Here is a 22,399-nt window from a genome sequence, read left to right on the forward strand (position 1 = left end):
CGCTCAGATCCACACCGCGCGATTAACGCGTCCGCCATGCATCAGGCGCCGCCGGTGAAAGAAGAATAACAGCAAACACGCCGATTAAATCCCGCAGAAATTACGCAGAAACCCGCGGCGAGCCATCCGTGACCGCCAACCGACGGCTATCAGCGCGTTGCCGCGGCAGAGAGAGATACACGCCGACGCCGAGAGTGAGAAACAGTGACTGAAGGTGAGAGCGTTTGGCGGGTTAGCACAGCGGCTAACGGCTACATGAGCGACTGTGTGTGTTTATCCCGCATCGTTATACACGCTCATCTCGCACGTATAGCGGGGTTTGATGCGTTTTATTTCGTGTGTGATCGGTTAACGCGTCTGATGTGAGCTGGGGAATTGGGTTAAACCGGGCTGCGTAAACACACACACACACACACACACACACACACACACACACACACACACACACACACACACACACACACGGCCTACACACTCATACACACACACACACACAGAGATTATACATACAAACGGGACACTAAAGTAGGCACATAAACATCCCCCATACACCCTCACAAACATCCATGTAACGCAGACACGCTACACATGTATCATACACCCGTTCAGGCAGTCCTCAGACATACACACGGACACACTTTTCAGTCGTATGTGCATGTTTATAATATCATTTGAGCCTGGACCACAAAACCGGTCAGTTTTTCAAAATTAGGATTTATGCGTCATCTCAAAACACACGAAAAATCTGTTAATATATGGTTTGTTAGAGACATGTTTTTTTAAAGGACTGTATTTGACTGAGATGCAACTATTTGAATCTGAGTGTTGAGAAAATCACCTTTAAAGTTGTCCAAATGAAGTCCTTAGCAATGCATGTAGTCGAAAATGTACAAAATATTCACGGAACGTGATCTTTATTTAATAACCTAATGATTTTTGGCTTATAGATCTTTTATAATTTTGTCCCAGTGCAATGCGTTGTTGTATATTGCTACAAATATTCCTTTGCTACTTTAGACCTGTTTTGTGCTCCAAGGCATTAAAACTAACTAGATATATGCATGTATACGCCTTACTGTCTATCTATCCGTACAGTTTATCTTCTCCTTCTCTAATTTTTAGATATGGACAGACATTTATACAGTTACTTAAGACACGAAAAGTTCACAAGTGCACAGTTTTGAAATCAAGTTAGAAACTGTAGAACGAAACAACTTTGTGATGAAATAATTATTTTTTTTTTTTATTAATCTGTGTCTCTGTGTCTCCACGCATCGGGTTGCATTTGTAACATGCGAACGATTCATTCTTTTTCATCGTCGAAACGTTTGAAATCTTGCCGGAGAACAGGTTTTCAGGTTTGCTTGCTGCTGACTCTCTCGCACCAATCTGTACGCTCGAACTGATACGCAGGAGAAACGGTAGCGTATGCAGTGAACTGGTATTTAAATGGATCCGGTGCACTTCCTGAGCATTTGCAGAGCCCCTGAAGAAATGCTCGCGCGTTCACACGCGGCCCACACGCGAGTCAGACGCTCGCGCATCACGGCATTCACACTCTCGTCTGCCTCGATCCCACTAAAGCAGATCAGATGGTAAAGCTGATGTGTAACCCTGCCGTCCAGGTGCTCGCGGCGGATTAGCCTGGCTTCAACAATTAAAAGTGTTTTAAACCAGGAATTTGTTGTGAATGCGTGGGTCTGTGGGTGTTTGCGATGCGTGTTATTTGCTCGCTTCTTCCTATAACCGTTCCAAGAAAGCAGCCGTGGTCAGGAGGGCGTGCGTTTCCACTCATTTTTCCTCTTTGTTTCCTGTCTCTCTGTGTGTGTGTGTGTGCGCGTGTCTCAGGATGGAGTGGCAGCCGGATGAACAGGGTTTACAGCAGGTGCTGCAGCTGCTGAAGGACTCGCAGTCTCCAGACACGGCCACGCAGAGAGCCGTTCAAGAGGTAGATTATCATTACGGTCACTTACGTGTTCGTCTTAAAGACTAAATGTCATGTAAATGTCCTCAAAGCTTACTTATCCGTCAAAACATAGCTGGGCAAATGATTACATGTCTTCAGTCTGATTTTTGTGTTAGCCGTTTTTGATGGGTCATATGCTGAAGTGTAACATTTTTATTTATTGTACGTTTAAAATATTTATCTTGGAATACAAATGCAAGCGTTTTATTTAGTTGAGACGCATTCAGATGATTAAAAGTGTTAATAACAACGTCAGTGTTCATCAAAGAATACAAAAATATGAAGCAGCCCAAATGTTTTTTATCCTCCATATTTTAAAACATTACTTGAGCAGCAAATCCACATATTAGATTGATTTCTGATTTGAAGGATCATGCGAGTAATGCTCTGAATTCAGCTTTGTTCACAGCATTTGTGTTATTTCTGTGGGGTTTTTTGGGGAATGATTTGATTTATTCACGAAAACGATTTTAAACCTTATTCCCCTAGTCCCTTTTTTATGTCTAAATCTACTGGCGTAGTTTATAGACATCTTAATAATCTTTTAATAATCTCGTTTTTAAGAGATCCTAATGTCTTCCTGCCTCTCTCGCTTTAGAAACTGGAGCAGCTGAACCAGTATCCAGACTTTAACAACTATCTCATCTTCGTCCTCACCAGCCTCAAATCTGAAGGTCTGTAATGTCCCGTCGTCTTCCTCCGTGTCTCGCGCACTCTCCTGTCGCTTCTCTGAAAAGCCTGTCTCCGTCTCTGCAGACGAGCCCACCCGTTCTCTGAGCGGTCTGATTCTCAAGAACAACGTGAAGGCTCACTACCAGAACTTCCCCCCGGCCGTGGCCGACTTCATCAAGAGAGAGTGTCTCAATAACATCGGAGACCCGTCCCCGCTCATCCGCGCCACCATCGGTCAGTCTGAACCTGTGATGGATGTGGAGGGAACGCGTGCAAAACTCTTGATTTGATTAGCTGTAATTGCTCGAGTGTTCGTTGTCTTTGAGCGACACTAATAGCTTACGAGGCTTTGTTATAGTTGGGTTTGTGTCCGTGCGTGTCCGCAGGTATTCTCATCACTACCATCGCGTCTAAAGGGGAGCTGCAGACGTGGCCTGAACTGCTTCCTCAGCTCTGCAACCTCCTCAACTCAGAGGATTACAACACCTGTGAGGTAAAACGCGTTTTAACCAAACTCCCACATTGTCGACCCAAACACCCCACTTCTTCACCCTCATTTCTTTTATATGCATCAATATACCAATTTAGCAATAAAATGCAGCGTTTATTTCCATGTTCTGTGGAATAGCATCATAATAGTGCAGTACGCTTACTGATTTCAACATGCACTTTCAGTATTTTCTAGGGATGGAAACCCAACAATACGATAATATCTTGATATGCGGTCAACGGTATGATATTTGTTGTTTTAAGAAGAAAACAACACATACAGCATTGGAAAAGTGCAATTTGCCTTTAAAAATGTACTTTTTCCAAGGACAATTAGGCATAAATGTACTTTGGGAGTTCTAAATGAAGAGGTCCAACTCATGTTCTTATTGAAAAAAATTACGTTTAGAAAAAGTCCTGAACCTCGAGGTTAACCTCAACCCTCTTTTCATTCGTGGCATGCTGAATCTAAATTGCGTTCACACTGTTGTTTTAGAAAAAACAATTAATTTAGATTATAGCAATAACAGTTTTGTATTATTTGTATTTCTGTGACAGCAATAGCCATATATTGTAAAACAACTGCACTTGTAAAATAAATGACAATGAATAAAATTTATTTTTTTTTGCTTTAGGGAAATTTACATAACTTCTTTCCTAATTTCTACCCTTGAAGGAATTATTTAGAATTTTTAAAGCTGCTGCAATTGTGTGTTTTTATTTAATGTAAATGAAAGTAGAGCTTTTATTTTGACGGGAAAAGAACAGCTTCGGTGAAAACGGGCTCCAAAAGTCTCACTACAAGTCTAGTAATACGCCGTAATCATCTACCATACAAAGTAAAGCAGAACTGGTGCTTGTTTTGTTCTACACTCGCGCTCAACTGCAAGCAGATGAGGTAGACGTGTTGACGGCATTTATTCAGTGTGAACGGAGCTGTTCAGAGACGCAGAAGACACCGGATCACGAGCCGATCGCCCGAACGAAAGCAAGCTTGATTAAAGGATTAAGCCATATTGTGCTATTGGTTTTAGTTCATTTGACAGATATTGTGCCAAAGTATAATGGCCCAGAACACCACTTTAAAGACCTTTCATGATTTATTTTTTTTTTTGCATGGGCCATCTGTCATTTCATATCATCATGTGACTGAGACATAATCCTGTTACCTCCCTTGTATTTTCCCAAAATGTGCAATAAATTCCTTCAACAGTGCAGCGCACTTGACAAGACCTTCTGTTCGAACAACAACAGTTGCACAAGAATGCCCTGTGATGTGATTGGCTTGCCAGACTGCATTTTTACACACAATTAACCTGTTTGTTTTCAAGAACCTAACGACCAGGTGCTGAGTAGACCTCAGCTCTCATAGTGTTTATTACAGGTGTGTGACTTTAAAAAGACCGTCGGGGTCCCTTCAAAGATACATTACACCTGCGTCGCGCTTTGATTTTGAAATGTGTGGCATGCCGCAAATAAATCAGCTTATTGGAAACGCTGGTATATCGAATTATCGCAGTTGTTAAAATCGTATCACTGTTATTAAAAACAAAATATATCGCAATATATATTAATACTGAATTATTGTCCAGTCCTGCTTAAACTGCTGTATCAAATTAGTATTAAACCATAACAAAACTACTGAACTTGTAAAGTCTCTGGACTACCTAGATCAATAATTAAAAGTGAAACATTATTATTTATTTGGCCTATACATTTTTTCATTTAAATTATGGGCATGACCAGACATACTCAAGTTATCATGGCACTATAACAGATAAAGATTCCTCTTCTGATTATAAACCCATAATGCAGTTGATCTATTTATGTATTGTGTGTGTACAGGGTTCTTTTGGTGCGCTGCAGAAGATCTGTGAGGACTCGTCTGAACTGCTGGACAGTGATGCCCTGAACCGACCCCTCAACATCATGATCCCCAAATTCCTGCAGTTCTTCAAACACTGCAGCCCCAAGATCAGGTGAAGAACCACACACACACACACACACACACACACACACACACACACACACACACACACACACACACACACACACACACACACACACGTACATCACTGATACGCCTTCTGTGTTTGGTAATGAGTAATAACATTGATTCACGCTCTCTCTCTCTGTAGGTCTCATGCCATAGCGTGCGTCAATCAGTTCATTATTGGCAGGGCGCAGGCTCTCATGGACAACATCGACACATTCATAGAGGTGAGTTGACCTCCAGCAAAGAGTGGCTTCTGTCGAGCAAAACGTAATATTTCTTGCAGTAATTGTAAGTTTTCAGCTCGTTGAGTGAGCGATTCATGAACTGATTCAGTGAGGAAATCAGCTAATGAATTGATTCAGTCTGTAAGAATTACAAGAACCATAAAAATGTTATTTTACCGAAATAATCATACAAAATGCATGCTATTGTTTTAGTACTGACCTGGATAAGATATTTCATATGAGGCTTATATATAGTCCAAAAATAAGTTCACTTTATAGAAAAAAAAAAACTCTTCAGAAGTTTCCACTCACTTGATTCTTAATATTAATAATAAAATGTTCCCCAGCCGTTTTCTTTTGTTTGTCCTAAACAACTGCCAGCTGTTCTTTTTTTTTTGTCTATTTGAGTCCTTTCCAACAGTGTCTGTATGATTTTGACATCTATCTTTTCACACTGAGGACAACTGAGGGACTCGTATGTACATTTATGAGGTGGTTTAAACTCTCACTGATTACGCAGAAGAAGAAATCTTGCGTCAAGAGCTGGGGGTTGAAAACTTTTGAACAGAATGGAGATCTGTACATTTTTCTTATTTTACCTAAATGTCATCGTTTACATTTAGTACTGCCCTTCAGAGGCTACAGATAATGTTTCCCAGAAGACAAAATAATTTTCATTTACCCTGATCTTCAAACTCAAAATGTTTTTGCTCCCTCGACTCTTAATGTATCGCTTTTCATTCGGGAGCCACCAGTGTGTGCGTGTTTGAATTTTCTGTAATAGCTGCAAAATAAGTCCATTGTCCGTGAAAAGATGGATCTCAAAAGCACGCAGTCATTGTTGGAAAGGGCTCTAATACACACAAACACAATTTTTCCACAACAACCTAGGACGAATCAAGCTTGCAGTTCTTTCAAGGAAGCACACACTTCACAGCGGTCTAATATGTCTACTACAATCCGGCTTGACCCACGAGTTAGTAGTTGCATCAGCGGTGAAGCCTCAGCTCATCTGTGCTCCGTGTGCTTCGTTTTCAGTCTCTGTTTGCATTGGCGGGGGACGAAGACTGTGAGGTGAGGAAGAACGTGTGCAGAGCTCTGGTCATGCTGTTGGAGGTCCGGATCGACCGCCTGATACCCCACATGCACAGCATCATACAGGTGAGACCGGCATCCGATGTCTTACTGTCACGTGAAGGTATCTAGGATCTTTATATGTGGTCCGTGTCTCTTGCTGCAGTACATGCTGCAGCGCACGCAGGACGCCGACGAGAACGTGGCCCTGGAGGCCTGCGAGTTCTGGCTGACTCTGGCCGAGCAGCCCATCTGTAAGGAGGCTCTGTCAGGACACCTGGTCCAGTGAGTACTGCGGGCCGTCGTCTCTAACACATCTGAGATGAAGCCTCTGTTTAGTTCTGTCTGAGAGATCGGATCCGAAGTCATGATGATCCAATGTCGATGTTCTCCTCCACAGACTCATCCCCATCCTGGTCAACGGAATGAAGTATTCTGAGATTGACATCATTTTACTGAAGGTCAGTCACCGCATACGAGACACGAGTCAGGGATATTCCTTTAAATCAAATCATGTTTATTGCATTAGTTAAATTGGCATTCTCATAATATCCAGTAGTTTCACAAGCATTCGATTCGGATTCATTTAGATTTTTAATATTAGTGTTACTTTAGTGTTATTTATATATTCTTATAATATTTATTAATATTGCGAATTAGCTTTTATTATTGTATTTTCAGTTTATGTAGCAAATTAGTTTTAAATTTATGCTTTTTTAATTTGGTTTGTTTTACTAATTTAGTTCACTGATTTATTAATTTTGCTGCTGAACTTATTTCACTAGTTGCCAAAGAAATTTTTTTATTATTTTTAGTTTTTCGTATAAAACATATTTAATTTTATTTCAGATTTCTTACAGTTCTTTAAATGAAATATTTTTAAGTTTGTTTTACATATTTATTTTTCTCATTTCAACAATTTTTGTGATTTTTAGCCAAGGCATCATTTCCATTAAGTTCATCTAATATTTACATATTTAATATTTACATTTCCGCTTTATTTCAGTGGCAGATTTATAATAGTTTTAATTTTATTCAACACAATTTAATTGTTGAATTTAAGAGAATTCTCACTGTTAATGCTGTAAAGAGTTTCCCGACTGATTGCTCAGATTAGTACTTCAATCTGAATTCTCTCTCTCCGTGTCTCAGGGTGACGTGGAGGAGGACGACAACGTTCCTGACAGCGAGCAGGACATCAAGCCTCGCTTTCACAAGTCCCGCACCGTCACACTGCAGCACGAGGGAGGAGAGGGCGAGGAAGGAGAGGACATCGACGAAGACGAGGACGACGACGACGACACGCTGTCTGACTGGAACTTACGTGAGTGAACGGCCGACCGTGGCGCGCCTGCTGTAACCGCTCAGCTGCGTGTATGAAGCGTGTGTTTTCATGTGTTTCTAGGGAAGTGCTCTGCGGCGGCACTGGACGTGTTGGCTAACGTCTTTCGGGACGAGCTGTTGCCGCACCTGCTCCCGTTGCTGAAGGGTTTGCTGTTCCACCCGGACTGGGTCATCAAAGAGTCTGGGATACTGGTCCTGGGAGCCATCGCTGAAGGTGTCTCTCTCACACTCACAGACTGAATTCACTAATTACTTTACGTTTTTTTTTTGGGTTTCTTACCATTTTGGTAATACCTATGCCAATATATTTCCAGTTGATTGTCTCTCCTGTGCATAATTTTTAATCAAATGGTTTAATTTTGAGTACATTTAAAGGTGTACTAAGCTATAGATTTTAACCTTTAAATCAAAACATACAAACATTATAAATGACACTTGATCCTGCTTTATTTATTCATTATATCTTAATGATATAACTTTTGACTCTCACACACTCTCTCAGATTAAATACAGCAATCTATCTATCTATCTATCTTTCAAGCCAATGTTTGCTTCAAGAATGACCACACTGCTGATTTTTTTTTTTTTTTTTTTTTTTCACATTTTGAGCACATGCGAGCTATTCCATTTATCAGCAAGGCATTTTTTATTTAAATTTTTTTCTCAAATCAAGGCAATTCCGATGTTTACGTTTTAGTTATTATCGGTCGCTCTGATAATCCTGCGCTTCCCTAGTTTATACGTCCCTCTTCTTTCCGTCAGGCTGTATGCAGGGCATGGTCCCCTACCTGCCCGAGCTCATCCCGCACCTCATCCAGTGTCTGTGCGATAAAAAGGCTCTGGTTCGCTCCATCGCCTGCTGGACGCTCAGCCGCTACGCGCACTGGGTGGTGAGCCAGCCGCCGGACGCCCACCTCAAACCGCTCATGACGGAGCTGCTCAAACGCATCCTGGACGGCAACAAGAGGGTGCAGGAGGCCGCCTGCAGGTGAGCGTCTGACAGGAATTCACACATGAAATGTCCTTTGACCAATTGGACTTACGAAACGACTGTGATCTTTTTAAGTGCGTTTGCGACGCTGGAAGAGGAAGCGTGTACGGAGCTGGTTCCGTACCTCAGTTTCATTTTAGACACTCTGGTGTTTGCGTTTGGAAAATATCAGCACAAGAACCTGCTCATCCTCTACGACGCCATCGGCACCCTGGCAGACTCTGTCGGACATCATCTGAACCAACCGGTAATTAGTTTCCACGAGCCATTTCCAGTCGTCTTGTGCTACCGATACTTTTTTTTTCTAACGTAAAAGAGGCCAAAAACTGCATTTATTTGAAAAAAAAAATATCATTACAATTTATGATAACTTGTCTGTTATGCTGTGCATTAAAACATAATTTATTCCTGTGATCAAAACTGAATTTTCAGCATCATTACTCCAGTTTTCAGTGCCATATAATCCTTCAGAAATCATTTTAATATGCTGATTTACTGCTCAAGAAACATTTATCAATTATTAACAGTTGTGCTGCCTAATATTCTTGTGGAAACGCACTTGTTTTTTTACTTCTTTGAATAGAAAATTTAAGAGCAGCATTGATTTGGAAAAAAAACTTTTACTTGTCACTTTTAGTCGGTTTAATTAAACTTTCCAGCTATACATTTTAACTACCATTTTTTTGTGAAATAGATTTATTATGGAAGCCATCTTTAAGTAAATCACATTTTCAGTTCGATCAGCCTCTGCTCATCTTTGTCAGCTTGATTTAAAAAGTTAAATATAATTAGAGCATGTTTGTAGGAGTAGAGATCACTGATCTTGTGTGTGTGTGTGTGTGTGTGTGTGTGTGTGTGTGTGTGTGTACAGGAATACATTCAGAAACTGATGCCGCCTCTCATCCAGAAGTGGAATGAACTCAAAGATGAGGATAAAGACCTGTTTCCTCTGCTGGAGGTGAGAACAGAACGAAAGCCTTCGTTTCTTAGTTTAACTTGACTTTATTTTTTTATGACGCATAATTGTACATAGTTCTGCTAAAACAATAGTAATTGAAAAGAGAAAAAGGACAATGAATGGTTGTCGTCATCTCTGTGTTTGTGTAGTGTTTGTCGTCTGTGGCTACGGCGTTACAGAGCGGCTTCCTCCCATACTGCGAGCCCGTTTATCAGCGCTGTGTTACTCTGGTGCAGAAGACACTCGCACAAGCCATGGTGAAAACACACACTTAATCACACACTTTATGTACATCGGTGGATCTCACGGTCATTAACCCACCTCTCTGTGTGTGTGTGTGTGTAGATGTACAGCCAGCAGCCAGATCAGTATGAAGCTCCAGATAAGGACTTCATGATAGTCGCTCTGGATCTGCTCAGCGGTCTGGCTGAAGGTCTCGGGGGTCATGTGGACCAGCTGGTTGCCCGTAGCAACATCATGACCCTTCTGTTCCAGTGTATGCAGGTACAGTGAGTGAAAGAGTTTAAGAAAAAGTTATAATTGTTGTATCAATCAAGTATTTAAATTGCAATTTGAAATTGTTTTTGCCATGAAATTAGCATAAGATTCTGGCATGGCATTAAATAAATATATACTACTATCAAGTATTTAATATGCAAATTGAAAGCGATACTCTCGTTTGTAGGACACTATGCCTGAGGTGAGACAGAGCTCATTTGCTCTGCTGGGTGATCTGACCAAGGCCTGTTTTCCACACGTCAAACCCTGCATCGGTAAGACCAGTTCGTTTTGACAAGCGTGATGCACCCTTGACTCTGTCAAATAAATTCATATTAATCACCGAAACTGTGTATGTGCGTTTAGCTGAGTTCATGCCGATCCTGGGGACAAATCTGAACCCGGAGTTCATCTCGGTGTGTAACAACGCAACCTGGGCCATCGGAGAGATCTGCATGCAGATGGGTGAGGATCGTCAACACTGATCGTGATTTAAGATGCATCCTAACGTGGATTAGGATTCAGAACGATGCATAGATTTAGAGCCATAGAATGTCGTCGTCAGTAAGCTGATTGTTATTGGTCACGTGACGTCACCGGTCTTTGTGTTGTCGTAGGTGTGGAGATGCAGCCATATGTGGCTCTGGTTCTTCCTCATCTGGTAGAGATCATCAACAGACCCAACACTCCCAAAACCCTGCTGGAGAACACGGGTACGAGCGTGCATGATTATTTGCCTTTCACACAGATAAGCAGTCAAACCTTAACTCCTCCCCCTTCTCCTTAAAGCCATCACGATTGGTCGCCTGGGTTACGTCTGTCCACAGGAAGTGGCTCCCATGTTGCAACAGTTCATCAGACCCTGGTGAGTCAAAACGTCTAGAGATTTCAAATCAGCATAACTAGAATGGTTTACGAAAGGATCACGTGACCGCAGCAGTGATGCTGAACAATCAGCTTTGATCCCAAGGAATGAATTTAATTTTACTATATATTCAAATAGAAATCGGTTATAATTCTATAAATTGTTATATTTTGCAAAACCTGGTAAATTTAGCCATGATGAGCAGAAACTTAAGTATTACCAACACCACATTTTTGCTAAAGTTGGTTTAAATTGAGAATACGTAATGTTCACCTTTTAAGCTAATATTATTGAATGATTTTTCTTTTTCCAGGTGCACGTCGTTACGAAACATCAGGGATAATGAGGAAAAAGACTCTGCCTTCAGAGGCATCTGTGTAATGATCGGTGTGAATCCTGGCGGTGTGGTTCAGGTCAGCTCTCGCGTCGCTCTGTTGTGATCGACCCTCATGTTCCTCTTTCCTCCAGCACTCATTTCCTTTCACCCATCTCTCGCTCAGGATTTCATCTTCTTCTGCGACGCGGTGGCCTCCTGGGTCAACCCTAAAGATGACCTGAGAGACATGTTCTACAAGGTCAGTTGAGCACGGGGTTGCCTGCGTAGCGGCCGAATTTTAAAGATCCGTGTTGATGAATGAAGATGTGCGTGTTTCTCTGTAGATCCTACATGGCTTTAAGGACCAGGTCGGTGAGGAGAACTGGCAGCAGTTCTCGGAGCAGTTCCCGCCCATCCTGAAGGAACGCCTCTCTGCATGCTATGGCGTGTAGCCCCTCCCCTCTGCTTCACACACAGCACATGCTGTCAGGTCAGTGACGATGTGCTTGTGAAGGATCACTGTCCTAGGTGTTACTGCATTAAATGGCAGATAATTTGAGCTCAGCTGACTGACAGTCGTATATCACACCTCTGTTCATTTGCATAATGTTGAGCCCTCATCAATATGCCCGAGATTAGCTTTAATCTCATTTCTGACTCCAAAAACATTAACGTAAATGAAAAGTAATGCAAGACGTTTGTATTTATGTATACACAGTACACTCTCGTATATATTAGATTTAACAAATTTAACAAACCTATTTTGGATGCGATTTAATCATTTGACACGGCGCAAACGCACACATATATAACATTTAGTAACGTTTAGCCTGTAACATTTAGTTAGCATACGATTTTTTAGATAACCAAAACCAAATGGTTATGTATTATTTGTGCAGTTGAATAACCAATAACAATGAGCTATCAGCCTGTTACATCCTTATCAGACGGATAATTTCTAAAATGGAAATATGAAAATGGCAAATGGTTTTAATATCGGTAAATATTTATCGGTTAAACGGATAACTGTTCCATCACGTAATTGGCCATTGGTTACTTGAGTGGTGTCAAAAAACTTAAGCATAAGCATACTTGTTTTAAGAGAAAATGATTTAAATAAGAAAAAAGTGACTGGTCCGCAGAGTACTTGTCTGTTGCGTCATTGACAGATGCAGCTTATGTTGCCTTTATTTGCTCACAGTCAATTGTAGAATATTAAACAACTTATACATAAGTAGGTATGGAAGTATTTGTTAATTTGTGAATTGTTAAACAAATAAAACGCATGTGAATCCCTGTAAAAATAATTTTACTGGTCAAACGGATTAATTTGTATGACCTGTTATATTTTTTTTTGTCTTTTTCTTTCAGTTGAACCTTTAGGAGGGGGGAACTCATCCATCTGTGTATTGCACTGCCCTGATCGTGGGGGAGAGGGACGCGATTGGCCGCTCCGCCTGACGGACAGATCCCACGCCCTTTGTGTGTCCATGAGGGTGGGTGGGTGGGTGGGAGGGGGAGGGGACTCCTCTAGTTAACTGCAGAATGCACCCAATCACGGGGAATAAACCTAAAAACGTAGGGAAGACGAGAGATAGCGTAACCGAGGGAGAGCGAAAAACAAACTTAAAGAGAGCGGGAGGGAGGTCGTAGGTTAAACGGGAGGGAGGTATAGACAGTTATCTGGGAATAATTGCTTTAAAAAAAAACGAAAAAAAAAAAGAGTAAGATTAGGGAGGGAAGCTAGACAGCAACTGTTATACGACTTTTTTTTAATCTCAAGTTAATCCCAGGCATAAGAATCAAACGCATTCACACGCAGACTGACCATAGAAACACTTGCACATGAAGTTGCAATAACTACGAGCAGCCTGCGGCGCCAGCGCTGCCGTAGCAATAGCATAATCAGACTTTAACACTGAGACTATCTAGGAAAGACTAGCGTTGTTTTTCTTTTTTTAATAATTACTCTTGTTGAAACGAGAACAATCTCGGCTTAAAAAAATGGTTAGCGCGCTATCGCGAATTTGTGTTTTTGATCGTTTAGTAAGGGAGCATCTAAGAATTCACAGTTTTCATCATCTTCTTCATCATCATCATCATCATCAGCTTTGTTGTCGTCGTTCTGTCCGATTGTCGTCACGATTCTCTGCTTGCGTCTCTTATGCCGTATTGTTTAATTTCTGATGTTTCTTCTCACTTTTTTGCGTAGTTGGCTTGTAGTTTTTTCCTGGGCTTGGTCAGTGTTCGCTGTTGAAACTCATCGTAGTTTACAGATTTTCAGCCGCACCGTAGTTTAATCTTGTCGTGATTTCGAGAGATTCGGTCTCGTCGCGAAGGAGCTGGAACGGAAACTCCACAGTATAACGATCATGACTTGCGTTATGTATGTGTTCGGTTGTGTACGTGTGTGTGGTTTGTGTAACGGTAGCTGTGTTGGGAGCTTTTAAGTGTGTTTTGTTAGTGTCATTGCCATGTATTTTTTTTGTTTGTTTTTTTCCGTAATTCGCATTTCGTACGTGTATTCTTGCGTTAATAGGTTGTTAATTGTTTTAAGGTACCTTACACTTGACTCCTGGACCCCTATTGACCTGTAAACTGTGACCAACGATGTGTGCGCGCTTGTGAGTGTGTGTGTGTGTGTATGAATGTATTTGTACCGATAAATATTGATGCCATATTGATATTTGGTATTTAGTGATTTAATCAGCTTATCCAACAAATTACAACTATATCAAATATAGTTTTACAACAATAAGGTTAATTTTTGATTTTTTTTTTTTTTTTTTAAGTTTTGCTGCTATTGCTAATTTTTTGGTTACTTCGATAAATAGAACCGAATTCACATTTACATTCTATCGGAGCAAAACGCGTAATTTAAATTTGGATTATCGCTTGTCATGCACTTTTTGTTTTGCTATTTTTATTTTTTTTGTAAGGAATTTGCTGGTAAACTTACTGATAAAACTGTTGGATTCATCATGCGTCTTTTTTTTTTTTTCTTGTGACAATATTTGTTGGTCGGACTATTTGAAATAAGAGCGAGCTGAAAGCAAAGACAGGAAGTGACCGTTGGAAGGACGGCGAGGCGGAGAACGATTGCTGCGTGTGGAAATCTGCACTGAGACAGAAAAACAATCACACCTTTCTCTCTTTACCTTGCCAGGAAAATAAAATGATTTTTTACCAAGCTGAAGAAGTCTTTTGTGTGCTCTTGATTTATTTTTTTTATTATAAAGTGTTCAAGGCGAACCTAAAAACTACTGTAATCACGATCGCAATGTTGTGACTTTTAATGCATTGGGTGACCATGCTTGTCATTTTTCCCTGGTTTTTGTATCGCTTTGATTCGAAGTACCTCTAGAGGGTTTTGAAAACACGAGGAACCAATGTCATACACCGAATTTTAAAAAAAAAAAGCTCCCAAAATGCCGGCCAGGATGCTTTTGGGGTAAAATGGTCACCCTATGTTTATGTAAATGCGCTCTAGAATGATAAAGTCCCACTCCTTGAGTAAACTATTGCTTTTTTTGATGGTTCTTTAGACCTGTGTCGTGTCCACGTTAAGCATTTAGATGGTAGCTGTCGGCTGAATAGTCACGAGGCATTACAGCAATACATTTTCAATGGAAATCTTTGGGATGCTGCTCATGTTACGGGAAAAACCAAAAGCAACACCCACCAGAACATGCCGCAGGTCTGTGCCAGGAAATTTTGGATTGGACTTTGGGTTTTAAAAATCGCCAAGCCGTAATGCTTTCCAGCAGACTCCAGCGCTTCAGAAGACATGATTGGTTTGCCCTACTGTCTTTCTGTGAGAAATAAGATCTTCACGTGACGATAATGGAGTAAGTTTACAGTAGAGACCCTTTACAAATACGCTCCAGAAGAGGGTTAGTATTTACGGTGCTGTTCACCAGCCATCAGTCGTGCTGATCAGTGTTGTAATCGTATCTGAGGTGAGGACCAAGCTTTGTGTGTGTGTGTGTGTGTGTAATGGCTGTAGCGGTCTCGCTGCACATACAGGAAACAGACAAGCGACGACAGGAAGTTGGGGTTTAACGCATCTATGGTAGTGTGCAATCACGCATGACTAACAACATATTCAAAAAGTGTCCGAAATTATACTGAACTCTCAGCGTGTTCAGATGTTTTCACACTCAAAACTCATTCGTTATCTCATGTACGTTCGCACACGTTGTCACAGACTCCTGGTGACCCTCTCAGAGTGTGAACTTCAAGCCAGAGACCTGAGTGAGAGCTGTGTGTGCCGTGAAAGAAGGTGAAGTGTGTGTGTGGTGTGACGGCATCATCAAAGTGAAACTTTGGAGAGCTGGAACTCAACCAACTGAAAAGAAGAAGAAACTAAGCGGCAAGAGAAACCACAGCCACCAGTGTGTGTGTGTGTGTAGTATACTGATCTAATTGACCTTATATTTAATGTATTTGGCTAAACTCACCAAGTAAGAAAAGACGAGCACTGAGCATGAAATACGTGTTTAAATACGCCATTAAAAAAAACATTTAAAAATCTTTAAAACCACCGTCTCTGCATATAAATAACTAATTACAAATTTAGGATGTATTATTTTTCTTTGTTGCGACTCATCAGTCAAAAGGGCGTGTTGCTATTTCAAACTGGATTATTAATCCTACAAATCTTGATCTTATGAATCTTAATAATCTTCATTACGGAGTTGCGAATCGGTTCACATTTTTCCCCACATTTGCAGGTTTCTCATCATGGGATGTCATCATAGTTGTGTTAAAATCGAGAGCACCCGATTTATATTACCCCAAAATATATATATTTTTGCATTGCCAATTGCTAACATAGCCCTCCGCGATAAGTGTTTTCATAACTTTCATATAAAAATCAGAATAATAAATTGTAGGAGACTGATGGCAGTCAGAACTTGAGAACGATGTTGAAAACCATCCCAGAGATGCTGCATTAGAAATAAGATAGTGTTATAAATGTACACATTAAAATGATAATAATCAATATAATAATAAATGCACACATTAAAATTATTATAATAATCAATATAATAATAAATGTACGCATTAAAATGATAATAATAATCAATATAATGATAAATGTACGCATTAAAATGATAATAATAAACAATATAATGATAAATGTACGCATTGAAATGATAACAATAATTAAAATAATAATAATAAAAGCTTTTTATGGATTTATGATGCTGGTTAGCATTAAACACATTATCAGTCTTGTGGAAAGTAAAACTGTAAAGCTAAAAGGAAAACTAAAAAAACCGGAAGCGGAAGGAGTATGAGGAAATCCTAAAATGCGAGAAAATACGAATAATCCACAGATACTCACTTCACTGAGACCGTTTTCACTCACCTGAAACACAGTCGACCCGTGACTACAGAGAAGCATCCATCCGCCCGCATTTTTAACAGATAAAATCTGCTTCATAAACGCTGAGGAGGTTTTATGGACGGATGGCTGCTTTCATTTCCCGCCATTAGCGTCTCCTCAGTCACGCCGTTAAACACCGCCTCCAGCGGCCGAGAGAGGAAGCGCGTCCCAGAGAGACCGCCAAGCTGCACCGCGGCAGGCTCACACGACGCCACACGACAGCCTCCGTCTACAATACTCGCTTTATTTCGGTAAATACGCGTATGAGGGCGAGCCCGGTACATGAGAGAACGGACATACACGAGACGAGGGCGACAGAAACAGTTTATACGAGTCATCTCGTGGAAATGTCCACTGAAGTACTGAAGCACTTGGAGTTAGTTTATTTCTATTTTAAAACCACACAGTATGTTATCTGAACGCTTGTGCCTTCTTGAGCCATCAATGTGGTCGGTGACATTAGTTTTTTTAGTAAATAAAGCGCCACAAAGCGTCTCCCCGCCGGCCGTGCACAGAGAGAAAGTGCTTTATTTTGAGGTCAAAACTTTTAAAAATGTGAAATGTATGAAATAAGTTTTTAATAGGCTAATAAATGTTTCATGAAATGGAGTAGCGGTCCCCTGGAGTTGTGTCACCGGTGCTGAAGCTTAACAAAAAGAGTTTATTTTGAAATCACTGGACTTGCTTTTTCATGTTTCCTGAAGATCTAAGAAGAATTTGAGCAATTTTCTCCTTTCATATAACGCTTTTAGTCCAACCTGCTTTAGGAAACATAGTCAATTTTGTCCCAAAAAATAGTATGTGTGGTCTTAAAATGAATGCACAAAAACTGATTTTTAAGCTGCCGTTTATATGTATGCATAAAGTCAGGAAGTAATAATAATAATGTGCTTTAAATGTTAGAAAAATGAATGCAAAAAAGCGGACATTTCTGTAGAATGACTCATACATGAACAAACAAAACTGACTTAAAACGACATGCGCAGATGTAAATATATAAGGGCTTTTCTGTGATCAGTTACATTTCCGTTTTCAGAATACACAGTTATGTTATTAATTATGAATAGCTAGATTTGTTTGTGTGTTTTTACTGTTAACCCTCCAGACAGAGGCGGGTCAGAAAGCGTTGTAGGTTCACCTCTCGGACCACTATAAGATGATAAAGACAGCCCTTTGAGCTATAATGTCTATAAATACTCGATATTCAATATCACGTTAAACCAGCATTAATGAGAACACGGCGAGAAAATAAATACATAAATATTCTTTTAGCGTGGGACGCTTCAGGGACATCGTCCCTTTAAAAAACAAAAAATAAAACAGCCATTGGCCAGTATGCTAATCCCGGAGAGCGTCCGATTGGACGAAAATCTGCGTAGTGCAGGATGATGTCATCAATCTTTTGGCCGTGTGTAAAGTGTAGCTATTTTAGGTGAATGTTGTGAGGATTGCACTATCGGACTCCTTCGTAAAGATCTCAGGCTGAACTTTCTTTTCCCTTTCCTCCGATCCCTCGCCGTCAGCCGCCACTGCCTCGCACGATCACGACTTCTTCGGTGGTTTTAAAAGCTCCTCTTAAAGCCAACAAACAACATACGGTATTCAGGAAACGTGTGTCTGAAAAATAACGCTACAGCTAGTAATTCTACCCTGACTTCCCTTCGTTTTTGCACGTGCGTCTTACAATGCCGCACCTTTGACCTACGACCTCTGCCTCGACGTTCAGACATCTTTTGTTCACTTCATTACACTTTCTCTTCACCTTTGTCTTTCCTTCTTACCGTTTCTGCCCGGTAATACCATTGTCTTACTCTCTATCCGTGTCTGTTGTTGAGTTAGTGTCTGTGAGGAAGAGCGGGAATGGCTGAATGCGAAAGGAAATGCCGACTGAATCCACAGTACGTCCCGAGCATGCTCCCGGATCAGCCTGAACCCAAAGCTCTTCCGCTCGCCTCTGGAGGCTGGTCTAATCCGGTCTGTGTCTTGGGTCTGGTCTGTGTGGGTTGGTGGAGGTGAGTTTTCTGATGCCGGAGCGGCTCAGAAGTTGCTGAAGATCTCCTGTTTCTTGCTCCAGTCCATAGGGGGCGCTCTCTTGTTGGGCCGCTTGGCCCGGGCTTTCTGCTTGGCCTCGGCCGCGGTCAGACTCAGATTCAGACCGCTCTCCCAGAACGGGTCAGACTTCACGTCACGCTTCGGTTTACGGGCGTCGTCGCTGGAGAGATGGTCAGAGTCTGAGAGCTGTGAAAAAAACAACACAAGGTTCATTTGCGTTCATTATCATTTCTAATTATTAATGCTTTCGAATGAATAAATAAATGCATTCAGGTTATAGGTATATTTTTTCCTGGGAATTGAACCCATGACCTTGCTATTGCTAGTGCCATATAATACTGTTATAGGAAGAACTTTAATAATAATAAATAAATAATATAATATATAATCATATAAATAAATACATAATAATAACTTAATAATATATCAAATTAATTATTATTGATGATAACACTTAATAGTTAATAATAGTTTTTGCATTATACATAATATACATTATATTAATAATAATAATAATAATATTAATAATTAATTATAAAATAACATTAACAACAACAACAAAAATTATATTATATTCAAATTTGAGGATTGCTGTTAACTAACAACGCTAATAATAATTAATTAATAATTAACTAATAATAACAATATTTTTTATTGTTTATATATATCTTATTTTATATTTTCTTTAATAACATACTATATTACAAACAACATTAATAATAATATATATTATCATTTTAGTAAAATTTGAGTATTACTGTTACCAACAATAATAATACTATCAGTAAATACCAAAATACTATTAATATATTATTGTTATTTTCCAATCATTTATAATATATATAATTTTTACATAACCAACAACAAATATAATTAAGTAATATAGTTAAATAAAAATTAAGACCATACAAAAATAAATACTAATATATATATATATATATATATATATATATATATATATATATATATATATATAATTTTTTACTACCAACATAATAATAATGATTAAATTAATAATATATCAATAAATTATTATTATGCAATTATTATATGCAATAATAATTGAGATTAATACACAATATTTTACACGGTTAAAATATTATTAATGTTACCAACAATAACACATTTTTCTTATTATTTAATTGATTAATATGCCATTTCACAACATGATTATTTTCCAGCAACCAATAATAATGATGAGATCAACAATGTGTATGATTTCTGAGCACACACCTTGTTGCTGGTGTCGAAGCTGCTGATCTCGGCGCTCGTCTCTGACAGAGTGGACCTGGAGGAGGAGCTCCTGTGACTCTGGTGCCTCGGGGAGCCGTTGCTGATTGGTGGGTCAGTCAGCGTGATGTTGATGATTGGCGGAGAGCTCTTGGGTGAAGAAGCGGGTGCATACGTCTCTATGATCGGCCCGTCCACGCAGTCCTCTGCTCGACAGAGATGAAGCGGTAAGTGCGCTCGCCTAGCATTTCCGAATGTTACTAACTAGTGCACACGGGTAGTGAGCGAAGCGGTTTCCCTCCCCAGAGCTCTCTGTACCTTTCAGGTGAATGGATGTGGGCTGGATGCCCAGCCGGCTGAAGAGCTCGTCCGTCTCGGGATCCACCACCAGCAGACGGGTGTGCGTGCCGCCCGCTCGGATCAGAGACACCACCTCGGCGTGACGCAGACCCTCGATGCTCGTGTCGTTCACCTGCACAGAGGACTACGGCTGAACACTTTCTGTACGTCACCTTTCAGGCCTTCAAGCTACACCTACATTAAAAAACCCAGAGAATCTGACCGCATGCGTCTCTATATAGAACAGCACAAATACACTAAACTACATGCTTATTCATTATATCGTACAAATATAAAATGTTTATATAACATTATTTAATAATAATAGTATTTTAAAATTACTTAAATATTTTACATTTTAAATATTTATTTATATTACAACACAATACATTTTCAGTGTTACATTAAAATTGATCCAATGTTTATTTTTTATATATTATTATTTTTAAATTACACATTAATATAATGTTATTATGCTGTATTATATTATATATTATATATATATATATTACTTAGATTAATTACAGTGTAATATACTAGATAAAATATATATTGTAATTCTAATTAAATACAAAATCATATATTTTAATATTAAGTACAACCCTAATAGACATTATATATTATAGTGATTATAGTGAACTAAATTATTATATTATTAATTATGATTATCATATAATAAATAAAATATTATTCTATGATACATAGTAATATATTATTGTACTATTTGTATTACCTATACATTATAGTATAATATAATTAATATAATATATTAATATATTATATATAATATAATATATTAATATATATATTTAGTATAATATAATAAATATAATATATATATATTCTAATAAAAATGTATATTAAATATAGTATAATATTATAGTGAACTAAATTATTTTTAATTAAATTTGATATAATAATGCAAGTGATATAATATGTTATATATCATAATAAAATATTTTATTAATTATGTAAATAATTTGTCTCATTACTTTAAACCTAAGAGAGCAATAGAACTCAATATGAACAACTTAACTATATTATTTGTTTATTACATCATCAATTATATGGGCACTATTTATTATAGTGTTGACTTAAATATTATAGTATTTATTTATTATATTATAATATACTAAATATTACTACACTTTCAGGTTCAACCCGTGAGGATTGTTGGTCAGTGTTTGTCCAGCAGGTGGAGTGTGAGGCCACTTCCTCTTCCTCTTCCTCTCTTTGAAGAAACCTTACATAAGAAACTTTCGCGTGACATGTTTTCTCTGTCTGCTGATTTGGGGTGTGTAGGCTCCTGCGGCCGCTCCAGCACAGAGAGCGATGCAATGCGTGTGAAAGTCGTTCAGACGTTTAGAAACCAAACCACTTTCTAAAAGACAAGTGCGTCACAAACACGTCACTGCACTCGAGAGGAAGCTCGTTCATAAAGAGTCACCACTATAATACACCTGGCATTTTAACTGATCTAAACAATAAAATGAGATAATTTTAAAAATAGTATTACATTTACTTATAACTAAAAATGAAAATAAAATATTTTTTTTTTTTGCCCTTACTGTTGCCAGCACCATAAAGTACTGTTTGAGCTACAGGAAAGCATATAATAATAATAACTGCTGGCAAATTATTAATCGCATTCATAAACATACCTTTTTATTTACATGATGTGTATTGTGTATTTATTATGAATTTAAAAATACATGCATGTATATATTCTGAAAAATGTATATATATATATATATATATATATATATATATATATATATTCATGTTCTTGTATTTTATATTATATATAAATATATTTAGTATATAAACATTTTTCTAATATATATATATATATATATATATATATATATATATATATATATATATATATATATGAATGTGTATTTACATAAAAAATATACACATATGTGCATTATGTAAACAAACTTTTAATTTAGATGTGATTAATTATGAATAATTGTTTGACAGCACTAAT

General features: G+C 38.7%; 2 protein-coding genes across 2 annotated transcripts in view; one reads left to right on the forward strand and one right to left on the reverse strand.

Moving 5' to 3' along the window:
- LOC122353654 (transportin-2) lies at nucleotides 1-14,589 on the forward strand. The gene is made up of 25 exons (XM_043251562.1): nucleotides 1-214; nucleotides 1,849-1,948; nucleotides 2,565-2,640; nucleotides 2,723-2,872; nucleotides 3,025-3,131; nucleotides 4,973-5,106; nucleotides 5,266-5,347; nucleotides 6,386-6,508; nucleotides 6,588-6,706; nucleotides 6,822-6,882; nucleotides 7,574-7,745; nucleotides 7,827-7,979; nucleotides 8,528-8,753; nucleotides 8,832-9,003; nucleotides 9,628-9,714; nucleotides 9,864-9,971; nucleotides 10,060-10,218; nucleotides 10,400-10,487; nucleotides 10,579-10,677; nucleotides 10,830-10,925; nucleotides 11,002-11,077; nucleotides 11,391-11,490; nucleotides 11,578-11,652; nucleotides 11,738-11,883; nucleotides 12,765-14,589. The coding sequence occupies exons 2-24, from the start codon at nucleotides 1,850-1,852 to the stop codon at nucleotides 11,843-11,845; spliced, it is 2,670 nt and encodes an 889-aa protein (XP_043107497.1). The 5' UTR covers nucleotides 1-214; nucleotide 1,849; the 3' UTR covers nucleotides 11,846-11,883; nucleotides 12,765-14,589.
- LOC122353745 (Na(+)/H(+) exchange regulatory cofactor NHE-RF2) overlaps nucleotides 13,883-22,399 on the reverse strand; it is a 16,190-nt gene continuing 7,673 nt past the window's right edge. Inside the window, exons 5-8 of the mRNA XM_043251656.1 lie at nucleotides 20,386-20,539; nucleotides 20,071-20,273; nucleotides 16,768-19,023; nucleotides 13,883-16,342 (exon numbers count right to left, since the gene is read on the reverse strand). Coding sequence (XP_043107591.1) covers nucleotides 18,823-19,023; nucleotides 20,071-20,273; nucleotides 20,386-20,539 — 558 coding nt within the window. The 3' untranslated portion in view covers nucleotides 13,883-16,342; nucleotides 16,768-18,822. The remainder of the gene's footprint in view (nucleotides 16,343-16,767; nucleotides 19,024-20,070; nucleotides 20,274-20,385; nucleotides 20,540-22,399) is intronic.

The sequence above is a fragment of the Puntigrus tetrazona genome, chromosome 1 (genome assembly GCF_018831695.1).
Source record: "Puntigrus tetrazona isolate hp1 chromosome 1, ASM1883169v1, whole genome shotgun sequence".
Taxonomy (NCBI): Eukaryota; Metazoa; Chordata; class Actinopteri; order Cypriniformes; family Cyprinidae; genus Puntigrus; species Puntigrus tetrazona.